Consider the following 25,748-nt stretch of genomic DNA (forward strand, 5'->3'; position numbering starts at 1 on the left):
ACCTATATTGGAATCAAACAGCAAATGTGAAGGTTGAGGGTAGGCTAACAGAAGAAATTCAAATCCGTCGAGGAGTCCGGCAGGGATGCATCTTGTCGCCACTTTTATTTAATCTGTATAGTGAAGCTATTTGTCAACAAGTACTCGAGGAAGAAGATCTTGGTCTGATAATAAATGGTGAGACGATCAACAATATAAGGTATGCTGACGATACGGTTCTCCTAACGGGAACGCTAGTAGAACTACAACATCTCGTTCAAAGTCTCAATATATACTGTAACAGTTACGGCTTGAAAATTATTTTGAAAAAAACTAAATTTATGGTAATCACGAAATCAAAGAACATCAGAGCTAATCTTGTAATAGACAATACAACGATTGAGCGTGTGTCCTGTTATAAATATCTAGGTGCTTGGATCACAGACGATACTGATCAAACAAAAGAGATTAGATGTAGAATAGAAATCGCTAGATCAGTCTTTAATAGAATGCGCAAACTCTTTTGCAATCGTGATATCAATATAAAGTTACGAATACGAATGCTGCGGTGTTATGTCTTTTCTACCCTGTTGTATGGAGTAGAGGCTTGGACACTAAAACAGTTGACCACAAAAAACATCGAAGCTTTCGAGATGTGGTGCTATAGGCGCATTCTCAGAATATCATGGATGGACCGCGTCACTAACACGCAAGTACTCCAATCTTTAGACAAAAGATGCGAAATTCTAATGAGATAAAAACTAGAAAGATGGAATACTTGGGGCACATTGTGAGAGGTGAAAAGTACGAACTTTTAAGAAATATCATGCGGGGCAAAATTAAGGGCAAAAGAAGTGTGAGAAGAAGAAAAATATCGTGGCTTCGTAATCTACGTGAATGGTTCGGGTGTAGTTCGATTGAACTTTTTAGGCGCGCTGCTAACAAAGTCGCAGTGGCCATGATGATTTCCAATCTCCGCTAGGAGTGGCACGAGAAGAAGAAGAAGACATTTACGTTCAAACGCAATATATCTGAAATATTGGCAAAACAATATTGTATTGCTTCCAGTGATGAAAGGTATCAAATAGAATTCTTAAATAAGAAACGATTTGAAGAAAATAAAATAATACCATTAATCAAGGACACTTCACTAATAAATAATCCTATAAGCTTTACTGAAATTATTGAAACTCTTAACTCCATTAGAAATACTAGTCCAGGACCAGATCACATACCTGTCCTGTCTCTACAGAAACTACCACTAGTAGGACAAGCACTATTATTACAGCTTTTCAATTTTATATGGATAAATAAGATATTCCCACAAATATGGCACTCATCAATTAGAGTTCTAATATATAAACCTAGAAAACCTAAATTTGAAGCAGAATCCTATAGACCAATATCTCTCACGAATGCAATGTGTAAGTTGCTAGAAAAGGTCATTGCCAATCAACTTATGTGGTATATTGAACATAAACATCTTATTACACCCGAACAAAGTGGATTTAGGAAAATACGACGCTTTTATATGCAATCAAGAATATTTAGCCATATGCTTTGATGTAAAAAAGGCTTTTGATACAGTATGGCGCTATTATATTTTAACTACACTCCACAATTGGAAGATTCTGAATTCTCAATTTGTCTGAATCTTAATTACAGGAAAATGGAATTCCACAGGGCTCGAACCTGAGCGTAGCGCTATTTTTAATTGCTATTAACAATTTTGTGTCGTACTGCAACGGCACAAATAAAACTTTTGTGTACACTGATCATCTAGTAATTGTAGCAAGAAATAAAAACATTATCTGCTCATAATCGTATTGCTGCAGCTCTTAAGTCGATAGAATCGTGGTCTTACAATATTGGACTCCAGTTTTCCACCACAAAAACAAAAGCTATACTTTTTTGCGAAAATAAAAGCCACAACATCTCCCAAACCTATTTTTATACAATTCTCCTATACAATATACAAAAGAAATAAAATTCCTAGCGATGTAATTGGACTCAAAAGTAAGCTGAACAAGTCACATACACTCGCTAAGAATATCGTGGCAAGCTGGACTAAATATTATGTTGTGTTGTGCGCAACTCAGCAAATCAAATATAGTTCAAAACATTTGATAGTCTTACTAGGTCCGCAGTAACCATTACAGACGCATCAGTGGAAAATCTAACGGTGCATTTAGATTTAAAACCTTACATAAAAGCAAAATTGCGCGATGTTTGGCAAAACCAATGGAATAGTAGCAACATAAATTAATAGAAATAAAATCTTCCGTCCTTTCCTGAAACTTCTGGCCTTCAAAGCGACAACATCAAGTCCTAATAACACGTCTCAGATTAGGACACACGGCTACAATACATAAACACTTGTTGAAAAGAGAAGAGGAACCAGTGTGTTTTATTTGTGAATGTAAAGTGACAGTGAAGCACTTTTGATCGACTGTCCAATATACTCAGTTGAAACACTATATTACCACCTTCCAAAAACATTAAAAGAACTTCTAGAATCTAAATACATAGCTGATTTATAGAATGTACGTAAGAAATATACAAAAGAAGTGGACTCTACGAGACACAAATAAGAACACGAGAATGTCGTGAAAAATTTGAAGAAGAGCGAATGAAGCCTGACAAAATATGCAGAAGAAAAAAGAGGGTATACGAAAACGACCAAATATTAAAAATGCAGGAAGATTTAGAATCAGAGTAATACTACAGAAACATTTAAATATCAGAAATAACTCTACACTACGCTACACATGCTTACTATACTATAATTTAAAATCACTGAGTAAACCCTATACATTTTACAAATTCCCAATTGTCAATAAAGGCACGTGAAAGCCAAACAGGGTCGTACTGATGTGTATCATATGATTTTTAAAAATATTTACTTTTGAAACTGTTAGTGTAAGAATTTCTTGAAATTTAATCATTATATCACAATTAAACTAAACTCTAAAAAAATACGACCAGTAAATAACTTAACAATAACTATAACATAAATATAACACAATATATTAACTTAAAAATCAACATGATACAATTTGAATTTAAAATGCTGGCAAGTTTGGATCTGTACCATGAGAATCTGTCTGGTTTCAGTTAATAAATTATATTTAATAGCCTCTTGACGAATGAGACGGCGAATATCAACACGTGCTCATGTTTATAGATGGGGATTTGGTAAACGAATGTACTTTAGTTCCAAAATTACCTGTAAGTATTTACTTTTTTTTTAGAAGCAAAGTTTAAGCAAGAAAAAACGTTTATCTTATCTCTGTAGAAGGTACTTTATTAGGTAGAATTACTTTTTTATTCAAAATTGAACACACAATTTTAAATATGTAGAACATTTTTTGCTTCAGTATCGTAAAAATGGAGGGGGAAAGAAGAGGGGATAAGGATCATACTTTCCTGCCAGATTCGTCATATGATATCGAGTATTTCCGTCCATTTTTGCTCGCTCACACTTAAACTTGCATTATTATCCTTAGTAAGTACGCAGTGTTTACGAACCAGTCGTAGGATCGATATCTAAATTTTGGTGTGGGCAATTTCTGTCAATTCAATGAATTTGAAGACAAAATGTCCCAAATGATATGCGATCTATTTTTTTTATGTTAGTCTTGGTTTAGAACCTTTAACCAGGTTCTATTCTTATTAAAACAAAAAACAAAAAGTATTGTAAAGGATGCCTCTTTCTACCTATTCTATATGGCGTTGCATATGTTTTCGTTCTGTGCAGCTGACAAGAGGGGATACCCGTCACGTTTAAATGGCTCGTATCGGCCAAATTTGTCATCACCGTAAGATTTTATAATTTATAATTATACATGATAATTGTCCAAACCGATAGTAGGTAATATTTGTTGCATCGCAAACTGCTACAGTAACAGTAAAAGTGGTTGAACTTTTTATCGATTTCCGATTCAAAATCATAAATAGCATCAATGTGAACTGTAGATTGCAGCCATAAGGTCTAATTTATAGACAAAGAAACTTTTATGTAATGATTACTGTAAATTAAATTCCATATATTGTTACAACGAATTAACTAGTTTTATAAAAAGTTTCCGTAAAACAATAATACTATTATAAATGTTGGTAATTAGAGTTGGTTATTATTGACATTTAAAGAATTTCAAAAATAGTATTGCTGAAATCATATCTATTGGGAGAAAAGAAAAACTTAAAATAATTGCTCATAATACATCAAAGAATTTAAATTTAATTCAATGAAATAGTCGTTCTAATGTATCTTACGCGCAAACTTTTAAACAATTTCTGTATTCTAATGCTATGAGATTGCAATTGTTTCTGGAACCTGTTATAAGACAAAACACAACATTGTTAATAGGGGATACACTATTATTAGAAAAGATCGTCAAGGTCGCAGGTTTGGAGGTGTAAAATAGCTATATTTTTAGGTCTTTGATAAACTGAGATGTTTACAGTCTGAGATGTCACGTTTCGATCTGTGTTTGTCAGTATTTGTAGGGATAAAAATCCGTACCTAAAAATTCTGAAGAGAGGCGTACACAGGAAGCGAACCCTCAAATCAGAGTTTTAAAACGGTCGCCCAGCCTTGATACCAAAATGCGTATATAATTCCGAAGAAATTTGATATTCTAACAAGTGAATTTAAAAATTTAATTTCTTTCAATTTAAAAACAGATTACCATGTGTTAGCTAGTTTGACAATGAGAATTTACTGCGTAGAAAAAAAAGAACATAAAATTAAACAAAATCATATTTGAATATAATAATAAAAATATTAAAAAATGTAAAATATACAAATATATACTAAATACTTTCCCAAACAATAATCAAACGACTCATAAAAAAACATAGAGAATTTAACGTTTAAACCTACCGACTTCGAAGAAGATGTTAATTGAGTAGACCAAGGTCTGCAGCATAATAAATGACAGTGGCTCCCCTTCACATCTTCTGTATCTGTAGAGTAGAGAGGGAGATTAAGTTCCATAGCACTTAGGCCACAATTGACCAATTGTGAATCCTCCCAAGGAGCTGTCGTCCTTAGCTCATTGTCCATTCTGCCATTTCTAGGAAGGTAGACAAGCCACCACAAGACATCTCCCGTATGTGGACAGGTGTGGGCGAGGACTCGCCGAACGCGTACTCTCGTATTAACGATAACTCCGGGCATTCACATGAGACATGCTCTAGAGTTTCGTCTTCTCGTTCATACTTCCCTTTCCGTCCGGCTCGCGTAGATAATAATACAGCCGGAGCAATTTTCCCTGCCTGTCGTAAGAGACGACTACTGTGAAGGAATGAAGAGGCGGAGAGCCGTCGCGTCGTTCGAGGTGTCGGGTTTGTAGAAATGCAAGCAGGGCGTGCATTCACCGGTCTACACTTCTAGTATCCAAGACGAGCCTCTCATGGGACCACTCTACTCTCATTCCACATAACCAAGGTGAGGTTGAACGTGCCGCATAACGGACGGGTGTGCCCGCAACACAGGTACTACGGAGAGGGTGGAACCCGTGTTACTTTATGTAACACGCTACTCTCAAATGGTGTCGGACTCGTAGGGGTAAGCGGTCAGCTAACGGTCGTATGTCGAAAGGTCAGGTAGACCAGGGTCCAACTGATGCTTTGTCATCGGAGGGTGCACGAATTCGTCCATGCATAGAGGTGTGTCTACTAGCCCCAGTGTGTGGAGGTGTTTGCTTAGTTGACAATGACCAGTTAAAAAACCAACTGTCAAGCGTAGGTTTTTCCTGGTTAGTCTTAAGTATTTCTTAGATGCTGACTTTTCGAAGTTACTTAGTGTTACCCTGTCAAGCCTACATCCTTGCCCTTTTTCCCATCTTTTCACGGTTTGCGTATGGGAGTGCAGCAGAGCGGTTGCCTTTCATCAAAATCAAATATTGTGTCCTTTAACCCATCTCAGGATGATGTTATTACCATCCGAATCTTGAATTAGTGACTCGTGATACTCCATTACTAACCCTGATGTGACATGTGGTCTATAAAAAGTTAGTAGCCCTTGCCTGTCATCTCCATATTTTAAAAACTCAATAAAAAATTTGTGCTACCAGATAAAATAGTGGTGAATATTGACAAGAATGTCAAGAAAAGAACAGAGGAAGTCGAAAGTAAAAAAGTGAGAAATTCCTCTACCATCTTCAACATACATTTCGACGAGGTCCTCAAAAACTTGGATTGTCGGCATTTTTGTAAATCATGGTAATCGCAAAACAGATTAAATAATAAAGTTTTTTATACAAAAAGTTTTATTATTTAAGTTAATTGGTTTAACATTTATAGAATTTTAATTAGAAATTAAGTATTAAAGTTTTTTTACTCACTAGTCCATAGAGGTCACCTAGTAGTACTATAAAATAAACAAATTCACGAGTAACATAAATGTTTTTTCACAATCAATCAGGGAGGACATAAAAAAAGTCACTAGTAACAGTCGAGCTGGCCACAGCTCGAGGTTAATTGAGTTGCAATCTCAATCTATTAAAATGTGTTTATTATTGTTACGAAGCTGTCATTAAATTGGCAAAAACCAAAACAAATCATTTTGTTAGGTTTGTGATCGACGTGACAGTTGTTTCAGTGTTACCAACTCCTAAAAAGTACATCGACGATCAAGATTAATTTTTTTTCGTAAAATATTAGGATATTTTAATGGTTATTCTGCTATTCGGGGTTGAGATGAATTCAAAAAATCAAATATCTTTACAATCGGTACAGCGGTTCTTGAGTTATAAATGGTGTAACTCACACATTTATGACTTTATATATATATATATATATATATATATATATATATATATATATATATATATATATATATATATATATATATATATATATATATATGAAAATTACTGAGTTCTCGGGAAGAACCGCGTTGAGAATTTAAAACTCGAGTTTTAAATTCTCAACGCGGTTCTTCCCGAGAACTCAGTAATTTTCATATATATATATATATATATATATATATATATATATATATATATATATATATATATATATATATATATATATATATATATATATATATATATATATATATATATATATATATATATATATGTATATATATATATATATATATATATATATATATATATATATATATATATATATATATATAAATAAATAAATAAATAAATCGCCGAAATACACTGCGCTGAAAAATTCAAAATTAACGCATAATTTTAAAAACTCTGGTAAATAAAATAATTTTATTGTTTCGATTTTTGTGCTAATATATTGTTACCCCGGTATATTGTAAAATTTATCGAAAGAACGGTAAAAAACGCTGATGTTTTTGCCATGTTCTGCAAAAAAATTAAAAACATGCTAATTGTGCTTCATTTTATTTCGAATTTAGTTGGGTTGGATTACGTTGTGTCGAACGTTTACCTAAAGGAGTTTTTCAAGTTTATTAAGCGTTTTTTCTTTGAAATGAACCACCAGCAGCAAGAAAATCGAAATTTGTTAGAAAGTGACTGTTTTAGAATCGTTACTCTTCGCGAAGAAGGATACACTCAAGTAGAACTCGCTGAACGTTTTAACGTCGCCCAGTCAACCATTTCAAGAGTGTTAACACGTTTTTCTGTTACTGGAAGTAACTCGAGAAGACCCGGTCAAGACCTTAGAAGGGTTACAACTTCTAATCAAGACCGGTTTTTGACACTTCCTACACTACAGGAGATAAAGGTTTGTTACCAGTACTTCTCTACAAAATGAATTTTTGGATCGTTATAACTTTAGAATCAGCCAAAATACGATTAGAAGAAGACTAGCCGAAAACGACCTACACCAATTGGAAGGGAACCAATTGGCCCATTATTGACCAGAGACCATAGAAGGCAAATATTACATTTTGCTCGTGAACATGTTGATTGGAATAATGGTGTGGAGTGGGATTAATTTAGAGGCTCGTACGGAATTAGTTAGAATATATAGCGGTCGGCTTACATCGCAGAGGTATATAACAGACATTTTAGAAGAGCATGTCGTGCCATTTGCACCATTTATTGGGGATAATTTCATGCTTATGCAAGATAATGCCAGGCCACACACGGCAAGAATTGTGAAGCAGTATCGTCAGGAGGTTGGAATTCCTGCCATGGATTGGCCTGCAAGAAGTCCTGACCTTAACCCAATAGAACATGTTTGGGACATCATAGGCAGACGACTACGACAACTACCTAATGCACCAAACGCATTGGATAAACATTTTTTGCGGTTTGTTGAAATTTGGGATCAAATTGATCAAGAAAAAATCAAAACGATTATTCTCAGTATGAGAGATCGTTGTCAAGCAGTCTGTGGCGCACCCAGGGGGGGGGGTTTTGGGGGTTAAAACCCCCCCAGGGCATATAAAGTAAACAATATATAAAGAATAGTAGAAAAATGTAACTTGTCTTTCACACACAATATAAAAAATCCAAAACGCTGATTGAATAATTAAATTACCACTTTAAATATGTAGAACACAATAATTATTGTATAAATACGCAATAATTAATAATATATTTCATTATATTTAGATATAGATACCTAATATTAGGCTTATAAAAAATTAGACAGAACGAGTCTGTTGCGAGTATCATGCGCCTACAGGACTGTATCTGCGGCGGCCTTGTGGACTATCACGGGTTGTGTTCCTCTGCATGTGTTAGAGCAGTAGAAAAGAAAAGAGACATCTCTATGGGAGAAGAAAGCATTTGACAACAGCTATAAAAAAAAGAAAGGGAAAGATCAATGGAAAAATGGCAAGAAGAGTGGAATAACAAGGAAGATGTTGCTCAGTGGACAAAGATGCTGATCCCGAGCCTAAGGGACTGGGTAGATTGTCTGTTTTAGGGCGTATCTTCATAGGTTCAGAAAGACAGATGAGGATAAATGCCTATACTGCGAATATTCCGACACTGTTACTCACACAATGCTGGAGTGTAATAGATGTACAGTGGAGAGAAACAGAATGTATAAAGAAATAGGTATGAACCCTGTGACTGTAAGAGATGATCGTAAAGATGACGGGAAATACGGAGGGATGGAATAGTGTTCACAATTACATCCAAGCAGTCATTAAAAAGAAAGAAGAAGAAGAGAAATACCAACCGGGCTAATGACAGAGATAAGATCTAATTACTATTTTAATGGGAATAAGTCGCAATTGAAGGTTAAAATAAGTTTATTGACGTTTGAATTTTTGATCTTTGATCTTGCACTGATAACTTGTTTATACTCCAACAATTAATATAAAAAAGAATAGCGGTTGGTACAGAAGTACATCTAGCCTTCATCGACCTAGAAAAGGCGTATAATACAGTTCCAAGACTTAAATTGTGGCAAGCTTAACAACAACTCGACATTAGTCCATACCTTTTAGGAATAATCACAGAAGTATACAGGGATAACACTACTTACCTAAAAATCGGATATAGACTATCAGAGCCAATAAAAGAAACTAAAGGACTAAAACAAGGATGCAGTATGTCACCCTTACTGTTTAATTTATATATTGAGGCAGCCCTCCAAAATTGGAAAAACCACTGCCAGGGAATGGGAATCCCCATAGGAAATGACGTACTGTTCTCCCTAAACTTTGCGGATGACCAAGTCATCCTAGCTCAAGATTCTTATGATCTAGAATTTATGATAAAGTGTCTATAGAGAGAATATTTAAAATGGGGGTTACAAGTCAGCATGAAGAAAACAGAATATTTACTTAATTATCAGTTCAGATGCAAGGTTTGAAGTGTTGATAGACGAGGACGTGGAAATCAAACAAGTGAAAAAATTTAAATATTTAGATCCACTCATTGCTAAGAACGGCTTGGGAGAAACCGAAATTAAACACGAAGTAATCAGGGACGTAAAATTGTAGGATGTCTGAACTCCTTATGGTGGGATCACCACATTTCCAAAAGGAACAAAAAAAGAATAGGGAAACCATGGTCGAATCAGTTCTTTGTTCTATGGCTCTGAAGTATGGACAATTAATGCAGACCTGAAGAGAAGATTCTTGACAGTTGAAATGGATTATTTGAGAAGAAGTGCTAGAATATCAAGGCAGGAAAGGAAGACTAACGAATCTATAAGAAATAACATGAATGCTACAGAAACGGTCATTGACAGAATAGAAAGAAGAGGTTCAAAATGGTTTGGACATCAGTTGAGAATGTCTGACAAACGTTGGCCCCAAAAACTTCACAAATCGAAGCCCCCTGGAAGAAAAAAAAGAGCTCGACGCTCTTGAAATGAAGGAATTAGAAGAGCGATGGAATCGACAGGTTTGGAGGAGGAGCATGCCTTGCACCGGGAGGATTCCCGGAGGAGAACGGGAATACGGCGATAGCCGTCTTCAAAATATATTGTATTTACAAGTTCGATTAATGTCGAACGTCAATAACCTTATTTTAACCTTCAATTTTGGCTTATTCACATTAAAATAGTAATTACTTTAAAATGCCACAAGAAAATAGCTTCAGAACAATAGATAAGATCTAGATAAGAGAAGGGAGTGTTCCAAAAATGTCGTCAGCCTTACAGTGGCCATCCCACTTTCGGAGTACGGTACGTGCGACAGTCAACTGCGCATAAGTAAGAGAGGGTGGTTTTAGTTAGTAGGTAGGATAATAGATACCTGAATCTTTGGAACTGCTATCTTTAGTACTTTAAATTAAACTAAAACCCAAATTGTAGGGACTCAACATGGAGGTAGCATAAAAAAATTTCAAAACCCCCCCTAAGACAAATTCTGGGTGCGCCACTGCAAGCAGTAATTAATGTCAGAGGAGGCAATACTCGATACTAGTACACGGTACTAGTATTTTCTTGAACTTAGAAAATTTCAATTTTGTCATTAATTTTTAATGTTAGTTTGTTTAGATCAGTTGTTTGTTTAGATGTTTAGATTTATGATGTTATATTGTTAATTTCAATACATGTTTTGTAAAAAAAGAAAAGTTTTTTATTTAAGATGTTCTTTAACAACCATAAGGCAGAAAAAAACAAACAAAAATTCTTGCATTACAACGCAAAATAGGAATTTTAAAATTATGCGTTAATTTTGGAGCGCAGTGTATTTGTACCGGCATACTTCAGAACGACTACATCAAATAATTCTTTTTTTATTGTATTTGGAGGTTTGTGTAAAAGATAATTTTCAAAAAACTGTACGGAAAAACAGAAAACAAATAATACCGATGAAGTTTCAATATATCAGATGGGAAGATATGTCAACAAGGAGGTTTGGGGAATTTCTCCATTTTCCATCCACCAACGGCATCCCACTGTAGTTAATTTAGCTGTTCACCTAGTGAATGAACAACGACTTTATTTCGCGAAAGAAAAAGCAACGAAAAGAGCTGAACGATCACCAACGACAACGTTGAAATGTTACCTTTTTTTAAAGGGAGACAACATATATATTGTTAGGAAGATTCAATAGAAGTACAAGTGGGAAGCTTTTGTAGACCTTAGTTAGACTTTTTGGTTTGAATCGGAATCAGCTCGAAAGGCTGACGAAGTAGAGATACTGAAATAACTGTTATATCGTTCTATTAATTCCAATTCAGACGTGAAAAGTTTGACTAATTTGTGCTCTAATGCATAATATATGGCTTTTGTTTCATATATATATATATATATATATATATATATATATATATATATATATATATATATATATATATATATATATATATATATATATTAATATTTATTGAAGCAAAATATAAATACAAATGGTTGTCGATCTAAATTGCTTCCATAAAGGTTCTCTAATTTTGTCCATACATTCCAAAAATTTGGTGACACCTTTTAGTATAATATATTCATGATCAAATTTGGTACATATTAATAGTGTGTAATAGTTACTTACTAGTTTGTTCTATTTCGCATGCGGCATGGATGTCTGGATAGGATATCTGATTTCCATTAATGAATTTTCCATTTGATAAAAAATAGTCCTGGAAATCCTGTAAGGACTTCTCCATATACTTTTTGGCCTTCCTCACTTCTTCCTCTGATGGCTGCTTTCCGGTTTTCATCGGATTGAGCCACTGATAAAAAGGATATGTCTAAGAGATGACCAGAATGAAATTTGCATATTAATAATTTTAAAGACTTACGGTTTTTATAAAATATGTAGAACAATTTACTCTAACATTTAAGTGGTGCCATTCCAAATATTCATCTGCAAGTGCTTGTTTTTTGCTGTCTTTTGGATACCAGTGGTCTTCAACTGGATATTGTCTGGAGATGTACCTCACTATACCAACGCTAGAAGATATATTAAAATAGTATAAGTATTAGAAATGTTGTAAGAACTGGTAATATTTATTATAATGTATTGCAAATCGATAGATACCAACTAGAGGTAGCTTTACCTATCTATGCAGCCCATGATACTCTTTTTTTAAAGTCAGTTGTGACTTCATGACTTAATATGTGATTGCCTTGAAATCAACTTTGGGATTGCCTTTAAATGTGATCTTCATCTAGTTCTTCTGTAATTTTACTTCTTCTTCTTCTTGATGTGCCTATCCGTTACGAATGTTGGCGATCATCATGGCAATCTTTATCTTATCTTCAGCAGCGCGAAAAAGCTGCACAGATGTTGTATTGAACCAGATTCTGAGGTTCTTTAACCAAGATGTTCTTCTTCTTCCTGGACATCGTTTTCCAAATATTTTTCTTGCAGGATGGCTTGAAGGAGAGTATATCTGGATTCATTTCGCATATGTCCGAAGAACTGTAACTTTCGAGATTTGATGGTGATCAGTACATATACACACCATAAAAAAGGACAGAGAAGACGTAGCATCGCAGCATTCTTACTTTTGTATCAAGAGTGAGGTTGTGACTCTTGAAGAAGGCCCGCATCCGATTGAAGGTGGATCTAGCTTTTCCGATGCGTGCTCTAATCTCCTGCTTGTTGGTCCATTCTTCATTTATTATGGTGCCGAGGTAGTTGTAGTGCGTCACTCTTTCTACAGGGGATTGGTTGACGTAGAGTTGACCTTCTGTTATTCTTTTCTTGCTAATTATCATAAGCTTTGTCTTCTTAACGTTTATATTGAGTCTATATTGTTGACTGTAATACGTGATTTTGTTAATAAGAACTTGTAGGTCTTCTAAGTTGTCCGCAAATACTATGGTGTCATCTGCATATCTGATGTTGTTTAGCCGGCAACCATTTAGTAGAATACCTTTTTCAGTTTCGTGCAAAGCTTCGATAAATATTCTTTCAGAGTACAGATTGAAGATTCATCATCATCATCATCATTCAATCTTCGCTTAGCCACTGCTGGACATAGATCTCCCTCATAATTTTCCATCTATTTCGATCTTGTGCCTCTTGCATCCAATTCCTATGACAACGTTTTAGATCGTCAGTCCAACGTGTTGGTGGACGACCTCTGCTTCGGTAGGCATCATCTCTTGGTCTCCATTCCAGTATCCGCTTTGTCCATCTATTATCTGTCATTCGAGCCACGTGACCTGCCCAGTTCCATTTCAGTGTTGCTACTCTCTCTACTGCATCAGCCACTCCTGTTCTTTGTCGTAGCTGGCGATTTGGGATCTTGTCTCGTAGTGAAACGCCCAACATAGCACGCTCCATCGCCCTTTGACACACACGGATCTTTTGAACTGTTCTCCTTGTCATGGTCAACGTTTCGGCACCGTAAGTTAACACTGGCAAAACACACTGATTAAACGTTTTTCTTTTAAGGCATATTGGTATATCAGACGATTTGAAAATATGGTTCAGCTTGCCGAAGGCTGCCCAAGTCAGTCTTATACGACGGAGAAGCTCAACGGTTTGGTTATCTTTTCCTATGCGAATCTCATGACCTAGGTATTTATAGGCCATTACCTGGTCTATGGATCTTGTTCCTACTATTCCTACTAATATGTAGGAACAAGATTGAAGATTAGAGGAGATAAAATACAGCCTTGCCTCACTCCACGCATGATTTTCACATAGTCAGTGTGTTCACCTTCAACTCTGAGATTTGCTGTCTGATTCCAGTAGAGACTTCTAATTATTTTCAGATCTTGGTTGTTAATTCCTGTTTCTTTTAGTATTTGCATCATCTTGGCGTGTTGTACTCGATCAAACGCTTTCTCGTAATCAACCAGACATGCGTATACGTCGCAGTTGACGTCTCTGCATCTTAATTTTACTGCTTCCAGTAAATTATTTTCTTTACTGTTCCACTTGACCCCTTTGTGCCTAATTTTGTAATTTACATTGAGATATTTTTCTTATATTCAATTTTTTCACCTTCTTAATATTTTGAATTGAGTTTATTCAATTTATTCATAGTCTGTGCTCTGGTAATAAGGTGACATGCCATTACATTTTACTTTTATTATTCATTCACATTAACCTTTTCTATTTGTTATATACATATATATATATACATATATATATATATATATATATATATATATATATATATATATATATATATATATATACATATTTATATATATATATATACATATATATATATATATATATATATATATATATATATATACATATATATATATATATATATACATATATATATATATATATATATATATATATATATATATATACATATATATATATACATATATATATATATATATATATATATATATATATATATATATATATATAAATAGATGTGTGTATAATAAACGTATTACTCCAAAAACTTACATACAAATGATTAGTGTTAATATCTTTTAAATTTAGTGTCAAACTATCTGTTCCGTTTCGCATCTATGTTTATTTCAAACTCATTTGTCATAATAATAATATATTAATTTTGTATCTGTAATCAAACATACGCGCCACTGACTAGAGTGCTTCATGATTTTAGCCGTTGAAGGAGAAACCAGCTTTGGCGCGAACAACTTCACTTCGCTTTGAACACTATAGAAAATGTCACACCGAGAGTGCAGTACGGCTAATATAGGAATGCACAATTGCCGGATTTCACGCCTTGTGCTTGGCGATACAAACAGGTCCAAGTGGTAGTCACAGAACCGTACCCAGATCTCTACGCCGGGCTCTGTTATTTATTATAAAATAATATATTGATAAAATAATTGCCTTCAAGTAGCCAAATAAGAGGCATGAATTTGAATAAAAAGACCTTAAGTTTTTAGCGAGAATTTTATTATAAAACTGTATACTTTATTAAACTAACAAATGTATTTTAAATTATATTTCTTGATAGCTATAAATATACCGGGTGGAACCTCGGTGGCGAAATTTTAACACCTACTATGAAATTATAGACCAAGTCAGTCGCTATCCTGTATCATCAGCTTATTTACTGTAATTTGTATAAAGTACGTAATAAAAGTGTATCAAAACTCTTACAATTGTCTTCCACCATGGTGGGTTCTAAAGAGCCACTTTTTTTTATAGATTACGAAGAAACTGCATAATGATAAAAACAAACTAAAAAATTTATGGCCCTTTCATGAGTTCCGAGAACGAATAAATATTGTTGACCCAGTTCTAGGTAGATAAAAAACTTGTTTTTTGAATTAGCGAAGCGGTTGGTAAAATGAAAAAACATTCATGGCCAGTTGTGGTCATAAAAATGATAATTTTTTATATTCAGAAGAGGAGAATTGGCGGTAAAATATTATCGAAGTGTGTTGGATACCAAAAGAAGCAACCTGTTTTAACGGAAAGCGGATGAGACAAAAAACTCGTTTTATTTGAGTTGAGATATATCGAACATAGGTAGAATATATTTTCGTGTTTTCTTAATAATTGTAACAGAATAATGAGGGATATGTTAAGACTTTAACACTATCTAAGATTGCTACTAAACACCGACTATTCCATTCAATCTCTTGGGATAAAATATTTATATTCTCAGAAGCTTACCTTTCATTCAGTCTGAAGTCTCCATCATGTACTACAGGCACTTTTGGAATTCGTGACACATTTTCTAGATATTCCTTTTTCAAATGTTCTCCTATAAATTACAAAACATCATAAGTAAATAAATAATTAAAATAATGATTCAGTGGCAATGATTTACCACTATTTACGTTTTCTGCTTTATTTTATTATACACTGACCAACAAAAGTAACCGGCCACGTGAAATTTCATAGTTTTCTCCTTTTAGTTTTATTAAATTGCTCTGTATAATAATTAAATATATTTATTAAAATATAAATTGCTTTTATCCATTCGTTTGTTATTTTAAACAATTATTTTTGTGGCCGAAAAGAAAGTTTTTGTTAAGATGCCCCCGATACATCGAATATTTACTTAAAATAATGTTTGTTCAATTAATTGTATTCTTTTTTGATGTATGCATTTTTGAGAAAGAAAAGTATTTTTAATAACCAAGAATATAATTTGTAATGATGCCAGATCAAATAGCACAACTTGTTGCTCTCTATAATAATGAGCGTTCAATTCGATATATCAAAGATATGCTTGGAGTTCTGCGAATAACCGATTACAATATCCGATTTCTTACAAAGATTTTGAGAAACTGGTTCATATTTAAGAAGATCCATACAGGGAAGACCAAGGCTAACAGACGCCGTGGAAGGTCAGTTTCTTAAGCTTCGAAAACAGACAGTTACCTACAGCTTTGACTAGGGACAGGTACTGTTACTGGTACCATACTTTCACCTGATACTGTACGAACAAACTTTATCAACTTATGTATCTGCGACAGGCCTTTAATTAGAAGCAGCTCATCGAAGGCAAGGCTTGAAATTCTGTCGTGACTATGCAGATTGTGATATGGAAGATTGGAGAAATGTTCTGTTCCACAAAGAATGTGGAAGAGGCATGGAGAACGCTACGCCTAATGTTGCTTAATTCCTAGAGTACAGTTTGGTGGTGGAAGTATAACGGTATGGAGCGGCATTTCTTTGGAAGTACATGCATTAATGCTGATAAGTACATTAGGGGATGTCTGGAAGAACATGTGTTACCTTATATGCATTTTCTTTTTTTATGTAGACATGACTCTATCTGTTTTTCAATGTAACTCCAGTAAGTTGTCGTCTTCCTATCGGGAACCGTCTTTTAGCGTCTTTACTACTCTATTTGCTGTCATTCGGCTTATATGGTCATTCTATTCTACTCTTCTTTTTCTTACCCGGTCCTTGTTGTTCTCCACCTTGGATCTACGTCGTACATCTATACTTCTAGCTCTGTCCCATAGTGTTTTGACATCAATTTTTCAGTGTTTTCATCTCTGCTGTTTCTAACATTCTTTTTGTCCTCTCTGTGTCAGGTCGTGTTTCTGCCGCCTAAGTCATTATTGGCCTGATGATTGTTTTGTAAATTCTGCCTTTCATTTCTTTCCCAATATTTTTATTTCTCCACATTGTTTCATTCAGACAACCTTCGGCTCTGTTTGCTCTATTCACTTGATCTTCCACTTCTGTTTCGAGCTTTTCGTAGCTAGATAATGTGATACCTAGATATTTAAACTACATCACTTGTTCTATTATCTGACATTCCAGCTCCAATTTACATCTTAGTAAATTTGCGGTTATAACCATATGTCTTTTGTCTCTTTTGGGGAAATTAACATGTTCAATTTTCTAGCAGTTATATTAAATTGGTACAGCATACGTTGTAAAATATCTTAACTTTGAGAGTAGTATTGCGTCGTCTACAGAGCAGATTATATAAGTTGTTTTTCTCCCATTTGGTATCATTTTTTAGTTCTTTATTTATTATTTCATCCATAATCAAGTTGAACAATAGAGGACTCAGGGAATCTCCCTGTCTTACCCCATTGTCATCTTCGAGAGGGTCAGTTAGTTCTTCTACTTTTACTTTTATTGTGTTATTTGGTAGATATTTTCGATTGTTTTAATTATTCCTAAAGGTATCTCTGTTGCGTACAATAAGTGGATAACGTCCTTTAATTTGACCCAGTCAAATGCCTTCTTAAGGTCCATGAAACATAGATATGCCGGTTTGTTGTATTCTTACGATTTCTCTTGCACTTGACTCATTATAAATATGACGTCGGTGCATGATCTTTCTGACCTAAAACCTTGTTGTTCTGCTAGTGTTATAATTTCATTCTGCTTATTTATTATCATTTTGGTTGTTTTATTTTTATTATTGTGTTTAATAAATTAATTCCTCTGTAATTTTCCGGGCCCTATTTCTCTCCCTTTTTGAAGAGAGGTATTAGGATGCTTAAACTCAATTCTTGAGGAATTCTGTTTTGTTCTAGTATTTGTTTGTAATTAATATTTAAATGGGAATAAGCCACAATTAAAGGTTAAAGTAAGTTTATTGACGATTCAATTTCCACTTCTCTCCACAAAAATACGTTCTCAAAAATCGTTCCGAAGTGGAAATTGAAACGTCAATAAACTTACTTTAACCTTTAATTGTAGTTTATTCCCATTTAAACAGTAATTACTTTAAAATGCTACAAGAAAATAGCTTCAGAACAATAGTACTTTTTGGATTAGTCCTCCACTGGTGATTTTCTGTTTTTTTTAATTTTCTTAATGCTTCTTTTATCTCTTCCTCCTCAAAATTTATTTCTTCGCTTGTTGTCATCTCTGGTGTTGGTGGTTCTTTATCGTCACATTTAGCGAGTAGGGATCTTATTTATTTCTTTCATATTTCTTTCTCTGTTCCATAGAAGTCGTGTTCCATCTGTATTGAGAAGCTATGCCAGTGTTCCCTTTTTATTTGTATAACTAAAGCATTCGTTTCGTTTCTAATTCGTTTATACTGATTGTATTGTAAAAAGGCTTTTTTCTTTTCTTCACATTTTGTCTTCACTTCCTCTCTAAATCATGTAGTTTTCTTTTTTGTACAGGGTGTTTTTTTAAGAAAGTAACAAACGTTAACTATAAAAAGAAGATAGTTGGGCGATCTCAAAACCCCATACGTAATGGGGTCTTTAGTTCATCAATAACAAAGATACTGTGTGTTTTATCTATTATGCCAACTTCTTATTTAATTTACAACTTTTTAACCACACTGTATATATTTTTTTTATAATTGGCAAGTGAATATACTTTAGAGTGTCCAACCGATTAATTTATTTATAAATTAGATTTTTTTAAATGGATTCTGCATTTGAAAAGAGGATGAAAAACTAAATTTAATGGTATACTTTAAAACGTTCGACAAAATGTTTTTTCCGGTAAAATTTTAAATTTGAATTATGTGAATTGCGAAACCTCGAAATAGAAAAAAAATTAATGCGACTTAATTTGAATTAATTCTATTATTTAATCTAAATTGGTATAATGTTAACATTTCAGTGTTTTTTTTATTATGTGCGACAAATAATTCATAACCAATGGTCATCTTTAATTAATGAATAAATAATAAAGAGTCCAAAAAATACATAACTTTAATCAAGGAAATATCTTAAAAATAAAAAAAACAACAACAGACAGTTGCAGAAAAATAACTATTATCAAAACTAAAGTAATTGTTTAAAATGACCACCGCCTTGTTGACGGCAAAGTCTTGCTCTTTTTGTAATATGTCTGACTGACTTCCTAATCTCGGCTGGGTTATTTGTCATTTCTTGAAAGGCGTCTTGAATCCGTTCAAAAAGTTCTTCCCTACTTTGTATTTGATCGTTATAAACTTTCAATTTTAAATATCCCCAAAATTCGAAAGGATCAAAATCACACGATCGTGAAGGCGAGGCATTAGTACCGCTTCTACAAATCCATCTATTGGGAAAATTGTCGGATAAAAAATCTCTAACTAGGCGCCTGTAGTGTGATGCAGTACCATCTTGTTAAAAGTATATTCCACTTGTATTGATACTTTCATCACCTAGCAGCACTGGTAAAATATTTTCTAAAAATCTAAATACCCTTTATTAGTTAGGGTGGGAGGTAAAATATATCGTCCTATTAATTTGTTATCAAATATTCTACACCGTTACACATTAGCAGAAAATTTATGCTGCGAGTGGCTTTGCCTCGTGGTAAATGGATTTTGCTCTGCCCGAACGTGTGAGGTCCTGAGATTGTATACCCATCACTCGCGAATTTTGCTTTATCTATGAATAAACATCTGTTTACAATTATTGGATTTCGGTTGATCCACCTACTAAAATCAATCATGAATATTGATTTCGAGGTATCAATCTCTGTACTTCCTGTATATGGTAAGGATGCAGATTATTCTAGTCTTTGTCAGACAGTGGTATGATGAATTTGCAGAGCATGACTAATTCGTCGGGTACTTACTATTGGATTATTCTTAATTAAATTAAGAATATTATTTTCCATACTAACGTTTTTTCGTTTAGAGAAGTCTATTGAATATGGAAAACCAGCATACATGTGCTTTGTAGATTTAAAAAGTGCTTTTGACAGGGTGAAGCGAAATGACATCTTAAATTTATTTCAAGCTGAACAAATAGACCATCAGATAATAAGGACAATTATTGAAATTAACAAGAACAACAAGACCAGAGTTATATTGCCAACAGGAGAAACATAATGCATAGAACTAAAAGAAGGAGACTCGCTCAGCCCATTGTTATTCAATATGGTGATGAATCAAATAATTCACGAATACCACATGGGATGCCGATGATGCGGTACTAATTGCTGATAATGAAGATGACCTACAAAGGCAGCTCCACACCTTCAATATCACAGCAAACAAACTTAATATGAGAATATCAGTAGAAAAAATTAAATGTTTAGTGACTAGTAAAGAGACGCGTACATGCAAACTAGAAATAAACGGCAAAAGTACTAGAACAAGTAATGAAATTCAATTACCTAGGAGTAGAGATCACTAGTGACAGGGATATAAGAACAGATACCACAAGGCAAGCATCAAAAGCGGCAAGAGTAAGTGGTTGCCTCCGAGAAACCATATGGAGAAACAACTATCTGACCACGGAAAGCAAAATGAAAGTATACAAGACAACAGTAAGACCAATCCTAACATATGCAGCGGAGACAAGGACCGATACAAGAAAGACGAAACAACAAATCAACAATATCGAAATGAAAGTATTAAGATCAATAGCGGGCATATCATTAAGAGACAGACAAACCAACAGAAGTATATGCGAACAATGCAAAATTCAAAATATTAACAGGTGGATGAAAACAAGAAAAAAAAAAAAAACTGGAATGAACATATAAACCGAATGGGACCAGATAGATTAGCGAACATCTATAAAAACAACAAGCCGTATAGCAGAAGACCCGTTGGAAGGCCGCCAAAAAGGTGGAAAGATAATTCTTCGTTGCTGAATTGATAAGATATATTATTAGTCCTTAATATAAAAATAATGAATGAAAACAAAGAAATTATTCAATGCGATAAAAATGAAAGAACATTTAGTATGTTTGACAGAAGTAGATTATTTAAAATAAATGAGAATCGCCATATCTGTTCAACAAAAAGATCGGTGATTATTATTATACATAAGCGAGGGCAGAGGAACTAAGTCCCTATTATCAAGAGGGATATGGTTCTATTCGAGTTGAGGGTCTCAATTTTCCTACACTGTATCTTGTTCTGTAGAAATACAAGAACCGTCAAACGGCACTGCCATCTCAATCTGCCTACATCTCAGTGACTCAGTGTCGAGTGACGACCGGTCTTACCCTGTGTGGCTGCTTTAATCTCAGTGTGCGCGGGAACGGTATGCGCGGAAACGGTCTGAGCGGGATCGGTTGGGGCTGGGGATCGCTGAAGCAGCGGTCGCCATGTTACCGGCAGTCTTTTGGTTGCTTTTGCAAATGGTTGCGATGGTTTTTGCTTTTTCGAAATATATTTTGTGCTCAGTATGAATATGATGTTGGGCTAGGGCTAAAGTAGTATCGGAATGTTTTACAGATATAGAATGTTCCTAAATACGGTTGTGGAATTCCTCGGTTTGTCTGTCCTATGTATGTACTTGGGCACCTGGAACAAGGTATCTCGTAGACACCATGGTCTTCATTGGAGATTTGGTCTTTTATGGATCTGACGAGATTGGACAACTTGGAGTGAGTAGTAATGATGGTTTTGAGGTTTAGAGGGTTAAGAAATCTGCTGATCTTGTCAGTGACACCTTTGATAAAAGTTAGAAAGATTTTGGGTTAATCAGGCGGCAAGGATTCTTTTTTTTATGGAATGGGGTTTAGGTGATTTTGAATGCTCCTATTGATTTGGGTTTTGTGGTAGGCGTTTTGTAAAAGTGTTTGCCTTAATGAATTGATTGCGGATGATCTGTGATTGTCGTTCCTAAGTCTTATGGAACAGGAAACAAGAGCGTTGATAACTGAATTGAGTTGGGTGGGGTGATGATGTGACTTGGCATTGAGATAAAGTTTCTATGAGCGGCTTTCCAGTACAAGGAATAGGAAAAACTGCGCTGTGGTGGGTGTTTCTGAATGAACATCAAGGAATGGCAAAGACGCTTCAGACACAACTTCCATTGTGAATTGAATACTGGGATGTATTCCATTCAGGTGGGAGAGGAAGAGATCTAATGTCTCTTTACCATGGGGCCAAATGACAAAGGTGTCATCAACATACCGTAACCAGTAGGTGGGTTTGAGATTTCATAAGGACAGGGCTGTTGTTTTGAAATGTTCTATGTAGATATCAGCTATTATGGAAGTTAGGGGGGATCCCATTGGGGCACCTTAATTTGACAAAAGAAATGATTTTGGAATGAAAAGTATATATTAGACATGCAATGTTTTATAATAGATAATGTGCCTTGATAAGAGATAATTTATCTGATCATTTCATTCGCCTCTATTGGGATTTCCTTAAACCACGTCGTGACCACGAAGTCATTCCAAAATCTCTTCAAATTAAACATCACACTAAATCTTCATCCATTTCCAAAATTCCTAGAGCAACTGGTTTTTTGCTTCTTTGAAATTCAATTCATTTCACCCGACACAACTAGGACACAACAAATTCACAACATTTCAAAACTTACAATGACATCCACTCTTTATTCATCCATTATTATGGGTCACTTTTGATTGTCTTTCTCACAAAAATGTCCAACACATTTCTAACAACAAAACCCAAACCCAGAAACACAAACTGGACCAACTTATCTGTCAGCAAAATCCACAGCCCATTTCAAATAAACAACCTTCTACTGTTGTATGTAATTTCTCAGATATTCACATATCTGTATGTTGTACATAATTTCTCAGATATTCACATACCTGTGAATCAAAACTGTGGTAGTGTTATAACAGGCACTAATAGATGAGTGGGTACAAATGTCACAAAACGAGATTGCTACTTCGATCTGGTCTATACTAGAAAGAATGGAAACTGATATTCGAGCTTGAGGAAGAAATAAGTACTTGATTTTAGTATCCATATTTTAGAAATATTTTATGATTTTGATTTGAAAAATATCTTACTCAGTCAATAGTCATAGTCAATATTGAACATACAATAGTTTGAATTGAAGTTTTTCTTATACTTTTTATTTTACTTAGTGTCCGGTTATTTTTGCTGGTCAGTGTACTTTACTATTTTTGGTAGTTTTAGTTTAAATCCTAAATAGGTTAACCATTTACTGTTTGGTATTTATTATCTACTAGTTAGATATACTGATTTTATTGGTACTTAATACTTATTGTGTAATCATTTTTGGACTTTTTAAACAACATTGAATTTTAAGTTTCTCCACTTCTACAAATTGTTTCCCTTAAGTTTCTACAATTTTGACTTCTTACTTAAATATAAAATGGATTTTTTGTTGATTTGACAATTTGATCAATGTTTGGTACAGTTTTATATGGCAGTAATAAAATTTAGTTTATACCTATATTGTCATTTATATTTATTTATATATTGTATGACTATTGCAAATTAAAATTATTTTACAGAATAGTTTATCATTTAACAGTAGCATAATTATTGTAAATAATTAGCTTATTAGTTAAACTTATCATTGCAGATCATAGTGAAAATAGCAATAGCCTTGTAGACAAATAATTGCAAAAAGAATCCATTCATTTAAATTTCAGGTTCATAGAGATCTTACCCTCTTACTTCACTGATATTCGAAAAATTTAATACAGTTTATCTTCATTAGCATTAAGAAGTTATAAGCTTTATCATGATATTACCACAGTTTAATGCTAAAAGACTACTTCTTTTAATCACATACTGTAATATTACTTATAATATTATCATAAGATTTCTTGCTAGAGGTAGTTTTGTATTTATCTACAATTTTTAACAGTCAAAGTGACATATATTTAAACAATTATTTTCAATAAAGCTTTCCTATTTTCCTGTATCTTTGAAATGATATTTAAAGAAAAGGAAATGTACTAAAATATTTCTCAGTTGACACTGAGCAAATACAAAATAAATAGTATGATAACTGTGAATATATTACATAGCAAAGAATATATATGCATATATATGTGTCTAGATTCTTTGTACATAGTGTATGTAAGGAGACTGAAATATAAAAGTTTTAGGAATCTATTATTAGTCTATTAGTATTATAAATATGTGAATGTGATACTTAATGGATATTTGCAGTTGATTCAGAGCAATATGAATGAAAGGAGAGGAACTGAGTTCTGTAACTGAAAAAATGGAACTAAAAGATGAATTATATAAAAACACAAGATCATCTATAATGTATGACAATGGATTTTAAATTCAAGTCCATACCACAGTATATTACCAAAATATTACTAAGAATATTCTTTAGCAATATACTGTGCCCATAAGTCATTAATAACAATAGTAATATCTGACCTTAGGCAAATATAGTCCAAATATGTGACCTACATAGTCTTATAATATCGAATGGTATTCAAAAAATATGTCAAAACTTACCTTTTCCCAAGTTTACCAAACAGGGTTCAAAAGGTACCTGTGCTTTTTTTAAAAATATAAAGAGTGATCTTGATGGCTGTGACAGGAGATCGTAATATAATTTCACACTCATGTTTTCTGCACTGTTTATGTATATGAAATACTGAAACTTCTAATGTTAAACTTAAATATTTTATGAATACTAGTAATACTACCGCGTCTATATTCTTTGATACTACTCATCCAGATAATGTCGGTTCAAAGTCCAATAGTGCAATGTGAAATAAATACACTTACAATGGAACTTAAACCTATTATCTTAAATAAATAAAAAGAATATATTTAAATTTTGATATACAAATTTACAAATAACCTATTATAACCTAAATATGCCTATTTTGTTTATATAATTTTTGAGTAAACAGTAAATCCTACTCAAGAATAATTTTTGACTATATTTAACTGCGCCATCTTTACAATAATTGCCAAATACAGAAATACATCTGTTGGTAGATGTCTAAGGTATTTGCTGGAACTATACAAATAAGACTGTTACACTTTAGATGTCGCCTTTTATGAACATATTAGCCATAGACATTATATTTTGTAACAGCCTAAAAGTTTATATTTTAACGAATTTTAAGTCTCTGATAATAGCAATAAATATAAGAGGAAAAAGTTAACAATTCTGTTAATAAAAACAAATTATTACTACCCATCCAACAAAAAGACAAGACTGTCTTACTCGATGTTGCTACCCCAGCCACAGTATATTGCTTACAGTTTCTTATCAGAATAATAGAAATCTGATATTATATCCAGATTCTCTAGTTTTGTCGGAATAAATGGAAGCAGGGTCGGATTGGTTTATAAAAACCCAAACTTAAAAAAAAGGCACAACCTAAACTCTAAACAAATGCGACAAACTTAAGTTTT

The 25,748-nt window shown here is 33.6% G+C and overlaps 1 protein-coding gene across 3 annotated transcripts in view; it reads right to left on the bottom strand.

The window, feature by feature from the left end:
* Positions 1 to 25,247, bottom strand: part of LOC140449581 (glutathione S-transferase theta-1-like) — a 56,299-nt gene extending 31,052 nt beyond the window's left edge. The window contains exons 1-4 of one of the 3 annotated variants that reach the window (XM_072542798.1): positions 24,834 to 25,239; positions 15,902 to 15,992; positions 12,126 to 12,276; positions 11,876 to 12,074 (exon numbers count right to left, since the gene is read on the bottom strand). In XM_072542798.1, the coding sequence (XP_072398899.1) occupies positions 11,876 to 12,074; positions 12,126 to 12,276; positions 15,902 to 15,992; positions 24,834 to 24,945 (553 nt within the window). In that variant the 5' untranslated portion in view covers positions 24,946 to 25,239. Of the gene's footprint in view, positions 1 to 11,875; positions 12,075 to 12,125; positions 12,277 to 15,901; positions 15,993 to 24,833 lie in introns of all 3 variants that reach the window. The other 2 variants (XM_072542806.1, XM_072542814.1) reach the window with 2 other exon arrangements.
* Positions 25,248 to 25,748: the final 501 nt, after the last annotated feature.

This window comes from Diabrotica undecimpunctata, chromosome 1 (assembly GCF_040954645.1).
Source record: "Diabrotica undecimpunctata isolate CICGRU chromosome 1, icDiaUnde3, whole genome shotgun sequence".
Taxonomy (NCBI): Eukaryota; Metazoa; Arthropoda; class Insecta; order Coleoptera; family Chrysomelidae; genus Diabrotica; species Diabrotica undecimpunctata.